Source organism: Natator depressus, chromosome 11 (genome assembly GCF_965152275.1).
Source record: "Natator depressus isolate rNatDep1 chromosome 11, rNatDep2.hap1, whole genome shotgun sequence".
Lineage (NCBI taxonomy): Eukaryota > Metazoa > Chordata > Testudines > Cheloniidae > Natator > Natator depressus.
The window spans coordinates 76,838,393-76,855,415 of NC_134244.1; the positions used below are offsets into that span (position 1 = coordinate 76,838,393).

At 60.3% G+C, this 17,023-nt stretch overlaps 1 protein-coding gene across 2 annotated transcripts in view; it reads right to left on the bottom strand.

Moving 5' to 3' along the window:
* Positions 1–17,023, bottom strand: part of COL6A2 (collagen type VI alpha 2 chain) — a 50,178-nt gene that overhangs the window by 17,512 nt on the left and 15,643 nt on the right. For both annotated transcript variants that reach the window (XM_074968209.1, XM_074968210.1), the window contains exons 5-25: positions 15,922–15,987; positions 15,159–15,212; positions 15,008–15,052; positions 13,787–13,813; positions 12,484–12,510; positions 12,348–12,392; positions 11,700–11,753; positions 11,264–11,326; positions 10,449–10,511; positions 9,254–9,343; positions 7,971–8,033; positions 7,245–7,307; positions 6,078–6,140; positions 5,503–5,565; positions 5,016–5,066; positions 3,886–3,921; positions 3,202–3,264; positions 2,588–2,650; positions 2,252–2,287; positions 1,825–1,870; positions 830–982 (exon numbers count right to left, since the gene is read on the bottom strand). In XM_074968209.1, the coding sequence (XP_074824310.1) occupies positions 830–982; positions 1,825–1,870; positions 2,252–2,287; positions 2,588–2,650; positions 3,202–3,264; positions 3,886–3,921; positions 5,016–5,066; positions 5,503–5,565; positions 6,078–6,140; positions 7,245–7,307; positions 7,971–8,033; positions 9,254–9,343; positions 10,449–10,511; positions 11,264–11,326; positions 11,700–11,753; positions 12,348–12,392; positions 12,484–12,510; positions 13,787–13,813; positions 15,008–15,052; positions 15,159–15,212; positions 15,922–15,987 (1,234 nt within the window). The remainder of the gene's footprint in view (positions 1–829; positions 983–1,824; positions 1,871–2,251; positions 2,288–2,587; positions 2,651–3,201; positions 3,265–3,885; positions 3,922–5,015; positions 5,067–5,502; positions 5,566–6,077; positions 6,141–7,244; positions 7,308–7,970; positions 8,034–9,253; positions 9,344–10,448; positions 10,512–11,263; positions 11,327–11,699; positions 11,754–12,347; positions 12,393–12,483; positions 12,511–13,786; positions 13,814–15,007; positions 15,053–15,158; positions 15,213–15,921; positions 15,988–17,023) is intronic.

Sequence of the window (17,023 nt, forward strand, 5' to 3'; positions counted from 1 at the left end):
TAAGTAGCTGCGGTCTATGACAGCTGACCCACCTCTCACAGGTCGCTGATAGCAAGCGGTAACACTTCTTTAAATCTTACATGTAAACGTTCCCTTTACCATCAACACACACACCTTCGTCTTTATTAACATACACACTCCCACCGCCCTACACCACACTGGCTGACAGATTTACTCCACTTGCTGACTGTTTCTCCTGAGCTCTCTCCCTCTGCTGCTAATGTCAATGGACCACCCAGCAAGCTTCTTTCTTCTCTCTTTGTTCTCTCCCGTCAGTGCCTTTGGCTGCCCACTGCCACACTGCCTTTTCTACTGTCCTGTCCGAACTGTCTAGGCACGTTTGCTAAGCTCCCTCCTGCGCACGCCCAATTCCAAGCATGCTGGAACGCACGCCAACAGTCCTCGCAGTCCCACCGTTCTCGTTACCGCAGAGTTACCCTAATTTGGTTTTCCCGCCAGTTTTACTGTGACCTTTAACGGTGGAGTGACTCTTGCTTATTTAAAATGGGAGCCAGGGACACAGAATGGAGTTTCTCTGGTATCAGTGGGAGCCTGCGGAGGGAAGGGAGTCCCATGAGAAACATGTGACTGCCCCCAGCAATCAGGAGGGCTGGGAGACAGTCAGCAATGGCCGCCGGCCGTGTCATGAACATAGCAGCCGCCTCTTCCCGGGCTCTCCTCTGGTTCGGAGCCCAGTCTGCACAAGGACCTATAGGCTGCTTGCCGTGTGGACGCCTCCCTTAGGGCAGGTGGTTAAGAGGTGGGGGCCCGAGGGCCCCATCTGTCTCTCCCTCAGAGCCCCACGCCACTGCTCACACGCATCCCGCACCTGTCTCTGACTTGGGGTCCTTGGCAATGGAGCCCAGGCGGCTCACCACGTTGATGACAAAGTTCTTCTCCAGGGAGAAGTTGGTGTAGCCGATGCTTTCGGAGCTGTCTATGACAAACACGATGTCCAGGGCACCGCAGCGCTTCTCGCAGTCTGGGGATGGGAGAGAGGAGTGGATCACAGGGGGGACAAGGCCAGCAGGGACTGCCCAGAGAGCAGGGAGGGTCTCCTCCGCATGGGAGGCTGTCCACGGGAAGATCCCCCATCAGGTCCCTGCCATCCGGCCTCCGGCCAATACCTGAAGGAAAGCGAAGCTATCCACAGGCAGCTGGGCACCTCTGGGAGGAAACTAAGCTGATGCTCTGAGGCACGCACGTGACTGGACGCTCATTAGCCTTATCTGAGTTTGCAGAGTTGAGTGAATTATCCAGCCCTTTACACACCCAGCTCAGCAGGGACTCAGTCCCTGTCCCTGGCAGAGGAAGGCTGCGCCCGGCTGCGACCCACCATTCCCTGAGATCTTTCTGCAGCACCTCTGCTGGGAGAGCACTAGAGACCAGCCGGGCTGTTTCACGCCGTCTGGGCAGCTTCATCGCTGCGATGGCTCAGCGTGCAGGGGCCGGCATGGACAGTCAGGCCCAGAGGGGTTGTTATTTCCCTGAAACTGAGCAGTGGGTCTGTGCTCTGCTGGGAATTGCATCGCATCCACGGGCAGGGCACGCTCGGCACGAACGGTGCCAATGGGCAGCAGCCGTGCCTGCGGGCCATACGGTCTGTGAGCAAACCCACGAGAGTCCTGCTGTGCCCCAACTCTGAGGCCGTCAGTGGCACACAGGGGAGAGCTGGCCCTCTCCTCGGGGTGAGGTCTGCCACGTACGACCTTCCTGCTAACACCAGAGGCGCGGAGGGGGATGACTGGGGAGGGACCCCCCGGGGTTCAGAGCCAAGCTGCTCAGCACTGACCGAGCCCCCAAAGAGAAGAGCATTGGACTGACCGCAGCAGCCGCAGGTTTCTCTCACATAGGTCATCACATCGCAGTCCTGCCAGCAAAACACAAGGAGCAGAGAGCTGGTGAATGCTAGCCTGCCCATACGGTGGGGGTGCCCCAACCGTTCCTGGCCCGCAGCCCGGCTTCCCTTCTGATCATGCCCTTCTGCATTCCCTCCCTCAGACTCCGCTTTGGCTGTGGCCAGTCCCACACCGCTCTCCTGCGAGTTCTGCGGCCAACAGGGGCATTCGCTGCTGCTCTGTGCTACAGGGTGAGTCCAGCCAGAGCTGCATCCCTGGCACCAAGAGCAGGATCTGCCTCTGAGTCTCAGTCCCACTCAGCATGCTGCAGGGGAACCGTCCCTGGGTGGGCGCCATCCCCCTGCCCCCCAGCTGTATCCCTATGAGGTAATTAGGAACCTGGCTCTACTTACGGTTAGGCCAGGATCTCCGGGTGGGCCCGGATCACCCTGTAAGAAGAACACAGCAGTGTCATGCCCTTTCCTGGGACTCACCTTTGGGATCTAGACACAGTTGCCTGCTGGGGCTGGATTCAGGCAGGCGCTGGCAGGAAGGGGAACGGTAACAGACCCCAGAGCGCCCAGCTGGAATCGTTAATGGCTGGCCCGCAAGGGAGCAGCCCCCTGCCAGTCCGGCGGGGGGAGGCCCTACCAGGGCTTCCTCAGCCTAGCTGCTGCAAGCACATGGAAGATGCAGGGAGAAAGGGAGCAGCTGGGCGTGACCGATCTCACGGTGGCACGGTACGGTACCTCGATGCCCTTTGGGCCTGGGCTGCCTCTGGGGCCAGGCTCGCCAGATGGGCCGGGGTCACCCTGGCAGGAAGAGAAAAGGAATGAATTGGACAGGCATGACGTGGGTGATACTGCTGAAGGAAAAGCCCCTCCCACTCGCCCTGGTCAGCAACACCCCAGCCGAGTACCCCAAGGGCTGCTGGACACTAGCTCCTAGCCGCAGGAGTGGCTGCGAGACACGGTGCCCCTGGTGCAGGGGCCACATGTGCCAAGGGGCCGGCAGGCAACACGTCCGGCGTCCAGCCACGTGCAGGGTGTGCTCTGGTCTTGCAAGTGGCATGGCCCGCAAGCTGCCAGTTTGGTTCAGGTTTCTGGCTTGGGGGGTGGGAGCGGGGGCAGACTGCGATTCCAGCTCCACTCCCAGTGTCCAGAGACAGGCATTGCCCAGGCTGGGGCGCAGTAGCAATGCCAGGTGGGAGCTCTATTGACCTTAAACCTGGGTCTACCACACCCAGGCGCCCCAGAGGCTAGACGTGCAAAACGGCAGGGTCCGTATGGCGTCCCCTCTACCTCTGCCAGCCCGGTAGGAAAGCGGGGCCTGGACGTGGGAGCGGCACTGACAGTGTACTTACAGGTTCCCCTGTGTCTCCTTTCACCCCGGGAGCGCCTTTCGGTCCAAAGTCGCCCCTTCCACCCTGTTCAGAGGAGGGAGAGATGTGATGGCAGTCCAGAGCGTGTGCTGGGAAAGCTGCACAGCTGTTAGACACCAGCGGTGCCCGAGCTCTCACTGCAGGGCTCTCGGGGGGGGGGGGGGGGCAGCTGGCACAGAGCAGTGCCTGGCTCCCTTGGGTCAGGGGAATCCTTAGGGTGGGTGGCGCCCACACAGCGCTGCTGCGCCAGCCCCGTCCTCAGACCCCACATCAGAGAAGGGGGGCACAGAATGTTAGTGCCAGGGCAATGCACCCTCCCTGCGTGTGCTGAGAGAGGGCAGCGCACCCCACGACACGAACCCCTGTGTCTGTGTGTACACAGATCGCTAAATCCAGCCAAATGGATCAGGGTCCTGCTCACCCTTCCACAGGTGAGTGACCCCTGGGACCAATGGGGCTGCTCGTAGGACACAGGTCACCAGGCCCCCAGGTTAGTGCCCCCCGGGGATCAACAGAGCTGCTCGCAGGTCACGGGTCAGCCATGCCCATCAGTGCAGGGTTCCTCCGTCACTCAGTGACAGGCCAGGAACTAGCTGCTTAGCTCAGTGGTCAATTCGATAACCTCATAAATACACCCCCCTACACACACACACACACACCCCGTACCTCTGGACCAGGCGGTCCCTTCTCGCCTTTGTCGCCCTGGGAACAGACAGGAGTTAGTTAGCTTCAGTTTTGTGCTGGATTGAAATTTGCTGCACATGTGCCCAGAGACAATGGTGATGGGCACATTTCAAAATAATACACCAATATACTTGTGGCCTGGTTTTAGGAAGGGGTGGAGCCCCTGCAACTTCCCTGGACTTCAGTGGGGACTACAGGTCCCCAGCACCTCTGACAGCCCAGCCAGAAGAGCCCACTGGAGTCAGTGGGAGGCTCTCCACAGTCGAATGGGCTCTGGCCCTGGCCCTGGCGCCCCACAAGTGACCGGCTGATGGCTGTGAGCAGAGGGTAAGATTCCCCGGCAGAACTGTGGTGGGAACACGTATCACTGCACTTCTCCGCACCCTGCCCAGCTGGCTCAGGCTGGGATAATCCGCAGGCCGCTATTTAACACAGAGACCAGTAAGTCTCCTATTCGATGCAGAGTCTGATTCATAGGGGATGTTTAGAGCAGGCCTGCATTCCTCGCACCACCTTTACCCATCAGGGAGCAGGGGATTCGTAACGTGCAAACCCTGGTTTATTACACTGAATTCAAAGGGGTGTGAGGAAACCAGACCCTCCAACATGACCATTCTGTTCCTACTCATTCAGGGGAGCAATAATGCTTACCCCTGCCAATGGAACCCGCCTGCCAGCCTCTCACCGCTCCTTCCAGGCCTGCCCCTCTGCTGTGGGGGAAGGATTCCCCACTGCTTTCCTCTGCAGAGTGAGGCCAGGCCGCTGGGAGAGCTGGGATCTCCCCTGCACAGCCGGCTGCAGCCCTAGCAGCTAGTATGCCGGGCCAGAATGTGCTGCCTGAACCCAGGGGCGGATTAACCACTGGGCCAATGGGGCCCGTGGCCAGGGGCCCCGTCTAATTGGGGGCCCCCAGAAAAATGGGCGCCCCTGTGCCCCAACCTGTTCCGCCTTCCGGACAGCAGGGGACTGCGACCCAAGCCCATTTCCCCAGCCGGCGTGCAGGACGGGAGGCAGGGGGGACTGCAAGCAGAAGGGGTGGGAGGGGCCCCCCCACTTGCTCTGGCCCAGGGCCCCACAAAAGCTTAATCCGCCTCTGCCTGAGCCATACGTACCCCAAGTCCTCTGGGGCCAGGGTAGCTGAAGCCAGGTCTGCCTCGGTCTCCCTTTGGGGGGAAAGAGAGAACAGGTCAGTGAAAGCAGAACATTAAAACCCAGCGCGGGCTGAGCTGGCGACGTCACCGAGTCAGGAGTTTCCCTTCTCTAGAAGGAGCGTCCTGGTTTGTCAGGCAGAGGAACGGGGCTAAGAGAAGCCATGGAGAGCGATGCCTTCAGCACAGCACTCTGCACCAACAGCACCGGCCTTCCAGAGACAGCGGGGCTGCCTGGTGGCAGCAGAGGCTGGGCAGGGAGCCGTCATGGGCCTGGACACTTCACCCAGGTGTCAGCGGCGTGGCTTTGGCCGGGGGAAGGACTGGAGGGGGCAGGTGAGGTCTCAGAGGTGCAGACTGAGGTGGGGGCGTTCACGGCCCCCATGAAGCACACAGGTGAAGCCGCTGGTTCCCCCCTTTCTACTGCACTGGACGTACATCTAGACTTTACCTTTGGTCCTGGGGGCCCTGGGTTGCCCCTTGTGCCCATGTCGCCCGGGTCCCCACGAGATCCCTGCAAGACAGCGTGGGAGAGAGCAGGGTAAGCTGAGGGCACCGATTGCACCCTGGGCCAGGGGATGGTGCTGTGGATGGCTTGGGAGTTACAGGGGTTAATATAACACAGAACAATTCCCCATTTCAATTACTGCTCACGCCCCCGCAGGGCCCATGCACCTAGCTCTCTCGGCACTACTGGGCTCCAGGCGGAAACCACCACTGCCACCAAACGAGGCTGGAATTAATCACAAACGAAACCAGCTCTGGCCAAGCAACCAGGAAGTCAGGTCGGAGAGAGGCAGTGCGGCCTAGTGGACAGAGCACAGCAGCGGGAGCCACTGCACGGGTCCCGGATTCTGACCCTGGCTCTGACATGGATTGTGGGCAAGTCCCTGTGCCCATCTGTAAAACATGCTGGCCCCACTGTGGGGAGGTGGGCAGGGTGAGCGGATGTTTGTACCGTTCTTTGTAAATACTAGGGGCTGTTATCAAAGTCACACACTATTCCACAATCACCGGGAAACTTACAGGCCTACCCGGCTCTCCCACGGCACCCTGCGGGCCTCGGGGCCCCAGCACTCCTCGATCGCCCTGAGGAACAAAGCCAGGAGACAGGTCACCGCGCTGAGCAGACAGGCCCACACCAGCTCTCTGCAGCTAACGGGCAGCGCAGAGCGTACGCAGCGCCGTCAGGGCAGGGGTCACTGGCAGCAGGGCATTGGATGGGGTGGGGTCAACCAGGGCTCCTGGGCAGTCTAGGCTTCCAGCTGGGCACCTCTGAGTCGTGAGCCCTTGGCTGGTAGCGTCCCCTCTCCCAGGGGAAGCCTCTCGCTGCTGCCCCGGGGGTGCAGATTGCCCAAGGGACGCCCTCCTGGTGCTGTACTAACTCATGGCAGAGCCGCCCGCCTGAGCACGCAGCGCGATGTTCCCTTCCCCGCTGGCACTGCAGGAGCGGGGCCAAGTGCTCAGCATTCGAACTCTGCTCCCCGGGCAGGGCTATGCTACCAGGGAAGGCCTAGCTTAGTGTCCCTGCCAGGTGCGGTGCCAGTGGGCGTCTTCCCAGCTTCCTCTGCTTTGGGCCATCCCCCGGCTGGCGCTCTGGGGGCTCCTTCCCAGCTGACACCCACAGGGCAGCTGCAAGCAGCTGCCTCTTCATCCCGGGGCCAAGCACAAGAGGGGCAGCAGGTGGTCAAGTTTGTGGCGCTGTGGAAAGGGAGAGAAGGGTTAAGGAAACCTCTCTCCAGCACCCAGATTACAGGGACTGGCTGGGGGGGGGGCGGCGGGTACTGCGGAGAGGGAAACGTGGCTTCCCACACCAGGCTCTGATCTCCTCATGGCTGGGACACCTGCCTGCGTGACCGTGCACAGCATCCAGACGGATTCCTGCCCTCTGGGCAGCCCTCCTGTGTGATGGAGGTCGGCACGAGGGGACACGCTGCAGGCAGGCTCTGCTCTGATCCCCCCCTCGGCTCTCGCACAGCCAGGGGCAGCAGCTCCACACGGGGCTGGAGAGCGGGGCCTGCCGGGGGCTTGGAGGAAGGGCACACGCGCTGCAGTCGGACATGGGGGGCGGACACTTTGTGGAGACAGCTCATCTGAGGGCCGCCTTGCAGGGAGCGATCCTGCACGGGCTGGGGAGGGCGTCAATGAGCCATTCCCTCTGCTGGCTGCCCCGAGCCTGGAATTCGTGCTTACCCTTGCTCCTTTGCTGCCGACTTCTCCTGCTAGGCCCCGGGGGCCTTCGGGGCCGGGGTCTCCCTGTTGGCAGAAAAAGGTCAGAAGATACGGCCCAAGGGCAGTACCGGACAGTGAGTGTGTCTCAGCTACCCAGGGCCCCCAGCTCAGCTCCAGCTGCTTACGCTGCTTGCCCAGGGAGAGGCGCCATCTCAGGAGAGCCCCAAGCCCGGTTCCTTTCTTTGGGGGGGTGGGGGGGGATGATCAGGGCCAGGTGTCCTCAGCCGCCCGCACAGCCTGGAGCATCCATCACTGCCCTTTCTTCACCCCCTCAGCCCCAGGTCAGGCCCCCCAGGCTCCAGGTGGAGCAGGACCCCCCGTAGCTGCTCCCGCGTCTGCTAGAGGGGTTGCTAGAATGGTGCAGGGCACTCCTCTGCCAGAGCCCAGACCCCACCAGAGCCAGGGCCGGTGTGGGGGTGAACGGATGGCTCGGTCTTTCAGGGTATGGACCCGAAGGCAGCCCACGTCCACGCCTCCCGCCTGAGCTGGAGAGCCCGGCTCAGCGCCCTGCACTCAGCCTGCTCTCCTCGGCAGGAGCAAGCGTGTCCCAGCCAAGCCCGGCCTGCCTTCACTGCCCCCCGGGGCCGCAGGAGGGGAGACTGGTGGCATTGGGGGGAAGCAGCAGCTCGCTCTCAGCCCGGCGGCTGGGCCTGACGGAGCCGTGCACGTCGTCCCCCGAGCACTCACCTTCTCTCCCTTGGTCCCAGCGTTCCCCGGGCTGCCTTTTGTCCCTGGGTCCCCGCGACGACCCTGCGCACACCGACACCAACCAGAGAGACGGGGCACAAAGGTGGAAACCAGCTCAGTTAACCTGCTGCGGCTTTGCTGCCCTCTGATGTCCATCCCCCCCGCCGCACACCCCGCCTGAGATTCACTTCTCCTTGCCCTCCCTTGGCAGCACGGGGCTCCCGGGACGGGAGCAGAGGGCCCCCATGGCCTCGCTGGGCTGCGCTGCCCTATGGCGGGAAGCGGCTGGGTTTGTTGTTAAGCATTGTCTTAGGAGAGTCAACATAGCGCAGCTCCCACAGGGACACAGACAGTTAATTCCCCTCGGCTAAAAATGGGACTTTAGTTCTAGCTTGAATTTGTCTAGTGTCAGCTTCCCGCCATTGGAACTTGTCTACTGACTCAGACGGATCGACTCCGATTTACCGCCCCTCCCCCGGGGAGCTGTGCCGATTTACAGCCCCGCCGGGGGGAGCTGGCCCACAGTCTGTAGCAAGTTCCCTGGATTCTGCCACGCCCGAGAAGAGCACTGCGGATTCTGCAGCAGCTTCGTGTAAGTGAAGCGCGGAGGGTTTGAATGGAGGAAATCTGACAACGGATGTTACGCTCAGTCCTGCAGCTCCAGGGGCCAGGATTTTCTTTTGATCTGAAAATCAATTGATTCTCCACTGCCCTTACATTGTCATTTTCTGCTCTTCGTATCGCATTGCCTGCAATCACAGCTCGGGGGGAACTGGGGAGAGGGCAGCTGAGAAGAGAGGTGATTTGGGCCTGGGGGTAGCACACTGGCTGGGTGATGCTGTTAAAATGATCAGCAGTGAATTAGTTAACAATGTGGACTTTAACTGGTCATCTTTGGGCTTGCAGAATCAATGCAGGCAAATGGGGCCAGTCCCACGTCCCTCTGACCTATTGTTTCAGGCTGCCTGCAGACTCAGGCAGACCTCTCACTTCAGGTTTTCAAGGTTTCCTTTGCAATCAAGAGGGCTAAAGACAGCGTCTTACATCCCAGTTCCGACTGCAACAGATGAGGAGCTCGAATCCCTGCAGTTCCCTGCTGGGGTTCCCCTGGGGGTGCTGCGACCAGGGCGGGCAGGGGATGCCAGGCGTTGCCAGCTCACTGCAGGAATGCGGTTTAGCTGCCTTTCCTGCAGGGACAGTCAGTGTGCCCACCGGGTGCCAGGATCACCCACTGCAAGGCGTTATGTAGCACGCAGGGAGAGGGGAACCACTTGGGATCTCACCGGCTCTCCCTTGGGTCCAGCAGGTCCTGGGCTGCCTTTGCCTCCCTTGGCACCAGGGCTCCCAGGGGCTCCGTTGTTCCCTTTAGGTCCCTTTGCAAAGAAAAGAAATAGTCAGAGCGTGTCTGACAAGAGCGGACAGGCCAGCCAGCAGGGGTCACCCGCCTCCCCTCTCCGCCCACACGCCCCCCAGCCACACCCCTCCCCACCCAGCCACCCATACCAAACACACGCTGCCCAGCCCCCCTGGCTCCAGGCCCAGCACAGAGCAGTGCCGCACCCTCCCCTCTCACCTAGCTAGTGCAGGGGATCGGGCTCCGAGGGGCTTGGCTCCCCCTCCCACCAGACCTCCCTGTCTCTGTCCCTGATCAGGGAGCCCAGGGACTGTGACTGTGTCCCCCAGCCCCTGGCCCTGTGTCCCCGAGCCCAGGCACCCCTGCAGCAGCTGTGCCCTGCGCAATCGGAGTTGTCTCCTGGAGGACACTGAGGCACTGGCCTGAGCGAGGGGGCAGGACCTCTGCTAAGGCTGTGAGCTGTTCCTCCCTACGCTTTGCTTTTGTGGTGCTAAAGCTCCTGCCACAGCTGCCAGTGCCAACAAATGGTGAGCACTGGGGTTACTGCTGGGACGGCTGCATTGGGGCCCAGCACACCCAGCGAAGGGATGGGAATGAGGCGGGCCTCAAAGCAAGGGATTTGCTGGAGCGGCAGAGCCTGCGTGGTCCCCTGGGCCAGGAAGAAGAGGTTCCAGCCCCCCCGTGGCACCTGGCCGCAGGCACTCTTTGGCACCCCCACCACTCCCAGGTGTAACTTCCACTTCGGCTGTCGAGCGGCTGTGCAGCAGAGTACAGATTTCCCTTTCCATTCCAGCAGCCCTGCTCCCGTGTCTCCCAGCGACTATTAGCACGGCTCCTGCTCCAAGCCGCCTGGTGAGCTGCAGGGGGTGTCTCCTTCAGTGCCACCTGGGGCACTGGCAGGCGTGCGCACATCCCCTGCCCTTTCCAGGTGCGAGCCCTACCCACCGGGCAGATCTCAGCTCTCAGAGTGGCTGGTTCTTTACTTCGCTGGGCCATGGCCCGCGGGTTGGGGCTGCAGGTGCCCCAGGACCACTGGGTCTGTGAGTACTTTTATCTGTGGCCCCAGAGTATCACAGGCAGGTTCCAGCGGGAGGGGCCTGATCCCGGTATGGCGGGGAACTTACCCGGTTTCCCTTTTCTCCTGGAGATCCCACGGGTCCGCTGCGGCCAGGGCGGCCAGGATCTCCCTGAAACAGCAAGAGAAGAACAGTCACGAGGGACATCACCGCCCTGTTCCCCAGGGGTCCCAGCTGCTGCTCGTGGCTGATCTGTGCCCGTGGGGGAGCAAGTAACCTGAACTCCACCCTCCCCGAGAGCGAAGTGGGGAGCGCCGTCCACCTGCACTTACCCTTGACGGTGGGGCCATCACACTCCCGGCTCTGGGAGAAGTGCTCACACGAGAGCCTCAGTCAGGGCATCAGGCCAGCTCAGAACAGCGTGTGTGCGGGGTGTGTTGTGTGGTGTTGTGTTTCTTACAGCCTCCCAGGGACACAGGCAGGACTCCAGACAAGTCACCTCCTCCTCTCAGCTGGAGTCTCTCCCGTGCGCCACCTAGTGGCTGTGTCACTCCCACGGTTGTACTGCGGCCAACTCCGTGCTCACACACACGCAACCTCTTATTCTGACAGGTCCCCAGAGGGCGCAGACAAGGGCTGGGGGAGCACAGGTGCCTTTCACAGGTCACCCGAGTGCACGCCGGGTACAGGAAGCAGTGAAACTGAGCAACACTTTGTCAGGGGAAGTCTCCCACTTTCTCGGCATTGCTCCATTCCCCACTGGGCTGTGTTCACCGCGGGCGGTACTGGGCACTGCTCTGCTGCTGGGGACACGGCTGCCCCCTGGTCTGCAAGTTCTGGCTCTGGCCCGGGGATTTAAGCTCTCCCGCTTGGTGCTCTGTCCAGACTCTGCAGCTCTGCTCTCTGGTTTGAAATTCACGTACCTTTATGCCTTCGTCTCCTGGTTCTCCTTGGTCTCCTGCATCTCCTGGGTAACCATCAGGGCCCTAGGGAGGGAAAGGACAAGGAACTGTCCGCCTGCAGTAATAACAGTGCGCAGCTCTCCTCCAGATAAAACACCTCCCCTAGAAAATCACTTTGCAGGGAGAGCAGCTTCAGATACAAGAATGGCCTCAACTTGCTGCTAGTGGGAACAAAAAACAGAGGCCAGCTCTCATCCCCTTGGTGCTCCCCCGTGCGTTGGCAGGAGACACGAGCGCTCTGACACCGTGGTGTGCGTTCCACTCTGCATCAGGACAACGGAGCAGGAAGACTCACTGCTCGGGATGCAGCTCCACGGCGACAGGTAAGGCCGGGCTAAGCCCGCCCTGCTATGGTGAACTGCACGTTGGCTGATTAAGCACGAGAAAACATTCCTACCTTGTCCCCAGGGTCTCCCTTACAGCCAGGGGATCCAATCCGTCCCAGCCTGCCCTGCAGGGATTACAACAGAAAGAGGTGAGAGAAAACCTGAGAGTTAGGGGGAAAGAATTAGGAGTTTCTGTTCTATCACAGTAAATAACTGTTAATAATTGACCCACAGCTAATCACAAGGGTCTGGCCCAAGGAGGCCAGTTAGAGAAGGGACTGCAAACATCGACCTTAAACCAAAAAGAGAGCACAGGCCTGGCCCTGTTTGGTGAAAGGCCTGGCAGGCAGCAGTGACGCCCTGCAGGCGTTGCGGGGAGGCAGCTTCAATGCCCCAGAGGGGGCACGGGAGTGATGCCCTGCCTATATATCAGGTCTCTTTCTCAGGCTGGGTTCTGTGGGGGCTGAGACCCCCGCAGTGCCCAGAGGTGGTGTAGAAGGGAGGGCTGAAGGCTGTTCTGTGGAAGCAATGAAGGTGTTTGGGCAGGTACGGGAGTGGGACGGAACCTCCCCCACCCCGGGAAAGAATTCACGGATATTTTCCTGTGGTTCGTTTTCATCGATTGTAACAGCTTCTCTCCAGCCTCAGGAGCCCCCATCAGCTAACGACCAGAACACCGGAGCTGGACTGGGCACGGCTCGTCCCTTGTGTGGCGTTACCTTCTGTCCATGGGTGCCGTTCCTTCCTGCCAAACCAGCTGCCCCCTGGGACCAAAGGAAAAGAAGTAATTATCTTGCTAGAGACTCTCTGAGGCTCTAAGCTGGGATAGGTGCTGCATGAAAGGTGCCCTCTTACCTTCCGGCCGTCGCCTCCAAACTCGCCCTGCGGAGAAAGGGGACAATGCGTAGTCAGCTCTGGGTACATTGCACCGCTTACCCCTCCTAATGATGACCACGTGTCCCAGGTGCCCCCCACCCCACCTTTCTGCTCAGGAAAAGTGTTTGTAAGCAGATCACCGAGTTCTCAGATTTGCTCGTTACTGGCAACCATTCAGTTATATCCTCGCAGCAACCCCTCCTCACTCCTCCGGCACAGACATGGGGCAGTTTGTCGTCAATGCGCCACACCCTAGGCCAGATCCTCAGCTGGCGTAAACTGGCATATCTGCACTGACTTCATAGGAACTACCCTGACCTACACCAGTCCTGGTCTGGCCACGTGTTGCTTAGTTGCATAAATCACATGCTGCTGTTTCTGCTCCCACATAGGATGATTTATGTAATTTACCAACATACTTCAATTTCAAATACACCTCCACCCCGATATAATGCGACCCGATATAACACGCAGTCGGCTAGAACGTGGTAAAGCAGTGCTCTGGGGGGCGGGGATCAGTGCGTCTGGCTCTGACACGCTGCTCTGAGCGGCATGTTAAGGGTGCCGGGCCCAGACTGAGGGGTTGGATAAGGGGCAGAGGGTCTCGGGGGGCGGTCAGGGGACAGGGAGCAGGGGGGGGTTGGATGGTTCTGAGGTTCTGGGGGGCGTTGGATAGGGCGTGGGAGTCCCGGGGGGCCTGTCAGGGGGTGGGGGTTTGGATAGCGATCGGGGCAGTCAGGGGACAGGGAGCGGGGTGGTTGGGTAGGGGGTGGGGTCCTGGGGGGGTTGTGGAGGGGGTAGTCAGGGGACTAGGAGCGGTGGAGGGTTGGATGAGTCGGGGATTCTGGGCAGGAAGCGACTATTAATAATGGAAACGCCTGAGGCCAAAGCAAGTTCGATGCAATGCGGTAAAAGGCTTTTTGGCTCCTGAGGACGGCGTTATATCGGGGTGGAGGTGCACTACCTTTCAATATACAATCCTGAGTTCACTGTCGATGAGTGTCAGTCGTGGGCGTCTGAAATGTGCTTTGCATGTAGTAAAAGTAGCAAAGTTAAAGCACAGACGTGCTGCGGGAAAGGCCACAAACATGGAGAGATGCCCGCAATCAAGCTCCACTGTGAGCAAAATACTTGTAGAATATTCCTCCTCATTTTCCCAGCTACTGCTACGATTGTTCCCAGCCCCGTCTCTAAACATGCACCAGAAACAATGCTCCCGTGGAAATGCCCCGCTGGCCCCTTGCACAGTGCTCACAGATCAGGATCAGAGGCTCTTTCTTACCTTCTCTCCTTTCAGACCAGGAATACCCTAGGGCAAGAAAAAACACAAAACCCTTTCTGTTAGTGTCTGTGGGCGGGCAGGTGGAGGTGGGGGAAGCGAGGGGCTCTGGGCAGGCAGGCAGACAAGTGGACTCAGAGATGCAACTATTGCAGCAAGTAGGAGATGGCCAGCTAGAGTGAGAGAGAGACAAGCCGAGATCCTCAGCACTCCACACTGCTTGGTGCAGACACAGAACAGCAGTGTCTGGATCCTGATGGAGCCTTCAGCCAGTGAGTGCTGAGGGCCAGCGGCCATCAGACCCGGCCCCTTTGGACACATGTTCATTCCCACCCAACGAACATACAGTGCCCTCCAGGAACATGGAGGCTCTGCCTGTTTTATAATGATCTGTACTGACAGGCAGTATCAGTCTCCAGGCTGGTCTCTGCCATGCCCCTCCTCAGGGCTAACCTGCGGCACCACTCGACCATCCCCTGGTGCCGTGGTGGCGGGGACGGACCTGACTGCTGAATGGAATGGGGGCCAGGAGCACGTAACACTCCTGATGTGCCCCAGGAGCTGCCCTGGCTTCCCATCCGCTTCCAGCTTCCATGCAGGGTGATTGTTCCAACCAACCCAGCCCTTTCCGGGTCTTAGGGACCTGCCTTAGGGACCAGCCATCTGCTCGAGCGCCCTCATGCGGCACAGAGCTGATGTGCAGTGGCTAGAGGCCAGGCCTATCTGGCAAAGGGCCCTGGCGGAGGAACGCTCTCTGGCTGGGAGCCTGCCTGTTTGCCGACCTGCCGGGGGCAGTGCAAAGGGCACCTCTTTGGCCAAGCAGCTACTTGAGGCTGCAGCCTTCCTGCATGTCTGAGGTGGGCTGCGGTAGCGCACGGGCTACGGGCCATCTGTCCTGTCCATGGCAGACAGCAAGCCTTGTTATAACTGTGTCTTGCACCCAGCTGGCACGATGCTGCAGGCCAAAATTCGGCTGAATAGATTCGCTTCAGCAAAAATCTCCTCTCTCGTGGACGGATCCAAAGTCCCTGGGAGACAAGTCACTGACTCCGGCAGGCTGTGGGGCAGGCTGTGTGCCCTCATCCAGCCCCATGGCCTCGCAGCGGGGCTGTAAGACGCGCACTAGACTGGCAGCCGCACATCACACACACGCACGCACGCCACTGCTGAATCCGAACCAGAATGCAGGCAGGCAGCTCAGCCACCGGGCGCAGGGTTCTTTACCTTGGGACCAGGGTATCCGATGGGACCTTCAATACCTGGGTCACCCTTCAAGAGAGAAGATATGGTGAGTTAGTCCAAAGTCAGTGAGTCTCCAGCTGACCCATCACGGTGCTGCTCGCCAGCGGTGGAAGGGGGATTTTACACCACTCACCTGTCGCCCTTTTAGCCCAGGACCTCCTGGTTGACCCATGTTCCCCTTCGCACCCTGCAAGTAAAGCACACAAAGAGCACCGTGACTTTTCATTCGTGGTCAGCAGAGGGCACCGTGTGCTGGCCCCTCTCCCCCAGAGCCCCCAGCGGCAGAGCAGGCCCAGAGAGGAGTGGGCTGGGCTCAGTGCCGAGGAGCGCAGGAGATGGACAACCAGAGGGACAGACATACAATCTGGACTCAGAGCTCTGCTTCGGGGGGAGGGACTAGGCAGCCCAGCTGGGACTAGCCCAGGGTAAAGAGCAGCCTGGCTGGGGCTGCAGTGTGCTGGTGGAGGGGTACTGCCCGGGCACCCCAGGAGTGGGGGAGCGGAAGAAGAAAGGGGCATCTGGGGAGAGAGGGAGAGTCAGGGTCAGCACAGGAGCCTGGCCTGGGGCAGCCTGCAGGTGTGGTTATGAGTGAGCCTCGAGCCCAGAGGGCAGGGGCGGTTACTGGGCGTGGGGAGGGGTCCCCAGTTCCTTTTGTCTCCAGCACAGCGAGAGTGGGGTGGTGCTGGGTTTGTGACGCTGCAGGGGGCTGGTTTCCCTGCACCTCTCTCTGCCAAGGGGGGCCCGGCTGCAGCTGTGGGGTTTGCATCCTGCAGGCCAGCAAAGGCAGTGACAGCCTGGGCTTGGCTGGTCGGTGTCATCGCCCAGTTCCAAGCCCAGCCCAGTCGAAGGACTCACCCAGCATGGCCCCTCCTGCCCACCAGGCCAGCGTCACTCACCTTCTGCCCCCGGTAGCCCTTGGGTCCAGGCGGGCCTGTGATCTCCAGACAGCTCATCTTGTAGCACTGAAATAAACCAGATTAAACATGAGGCATGGGGCAGGACGCGTGGGGAAAGCCAGGTGGAGAACCAGGCCAGGATGACAGAGGTAATGGAAACAACGGGTAGCCTTTACGGGTCTTCAGAAGCCTAATTCTCAGTCCCCAGGTGCTGATCTCGCTGTGCCCACCGGCTAGTGAGAAGGTGGAGACTGCTGCTGCTCTGTGCATGGGCCCTGCCCTCCGCAGCCAGCCTGGGGTTTCAGGCTGGGCCCGGCACACACTGAGCTTTGGCCTAGGGAGTGCCCAGCCCGAGGGAACGTTGGGGCTGGGATGCCGACGCTGCACCGTGTCGGTCTAGCTCCGCTCCCACAGGCCTCGAGGGAACAGCCCCGTTTGCGCTGATGGGATCCGAGTGGGGCCACCAGGCAGCGTGCTGGAAAACCCCACCCTAGACTTCAGAATGGGAACCGGCCAGGAGCCCCCAAATCCTGGCCTGGCTAGGGGTAGCCCTGAGGAGCAGGGACTGTTAACGCTTAGCCTTGACTGCGCTCTGGCCTGGCTGGGTTTAAAGAGCATCTCTGCGCAGTTCTTGTGCCCTTTGGGGCCTGGTGCGGCTGAAGCTCTCCTGCGCGTCTGTGTGGGCAGATAAACGGACAGCGGGAGCATAGGTGAGGCTAGACACCAGCTGAAACACGAAGCCGCCGAGACCCCTTTGCACGTTTTTACTCCTTTCTCCTCAGTTGGCCTGGGGACCGATCGATCGATGCTATAATGGGCTTTGCTGGTATCGAAGGGCTGGGTCTGCTGCTGCCCTCTGCTCTGGGCAGCCAGGCAGGATATCTGAGGCTATGGTCTCAGCCAGCTCTTCTCATGAAAAACTGCCACAAAGTGCCTGGGGATTTTGCCTGAGGAAGGTGGGCAGGAAAACGCCATGTTCTCCCCTAGAGGTCCAAGGTGACACGAAGTGAATTAATGGAGGGGCCGCACAGCCTGTGTTATTGGTACAAAGATCTCCAAGTTGGGCCTCCATGTGCGCAGTTGCAGCTGAGAGCTGGGCTGT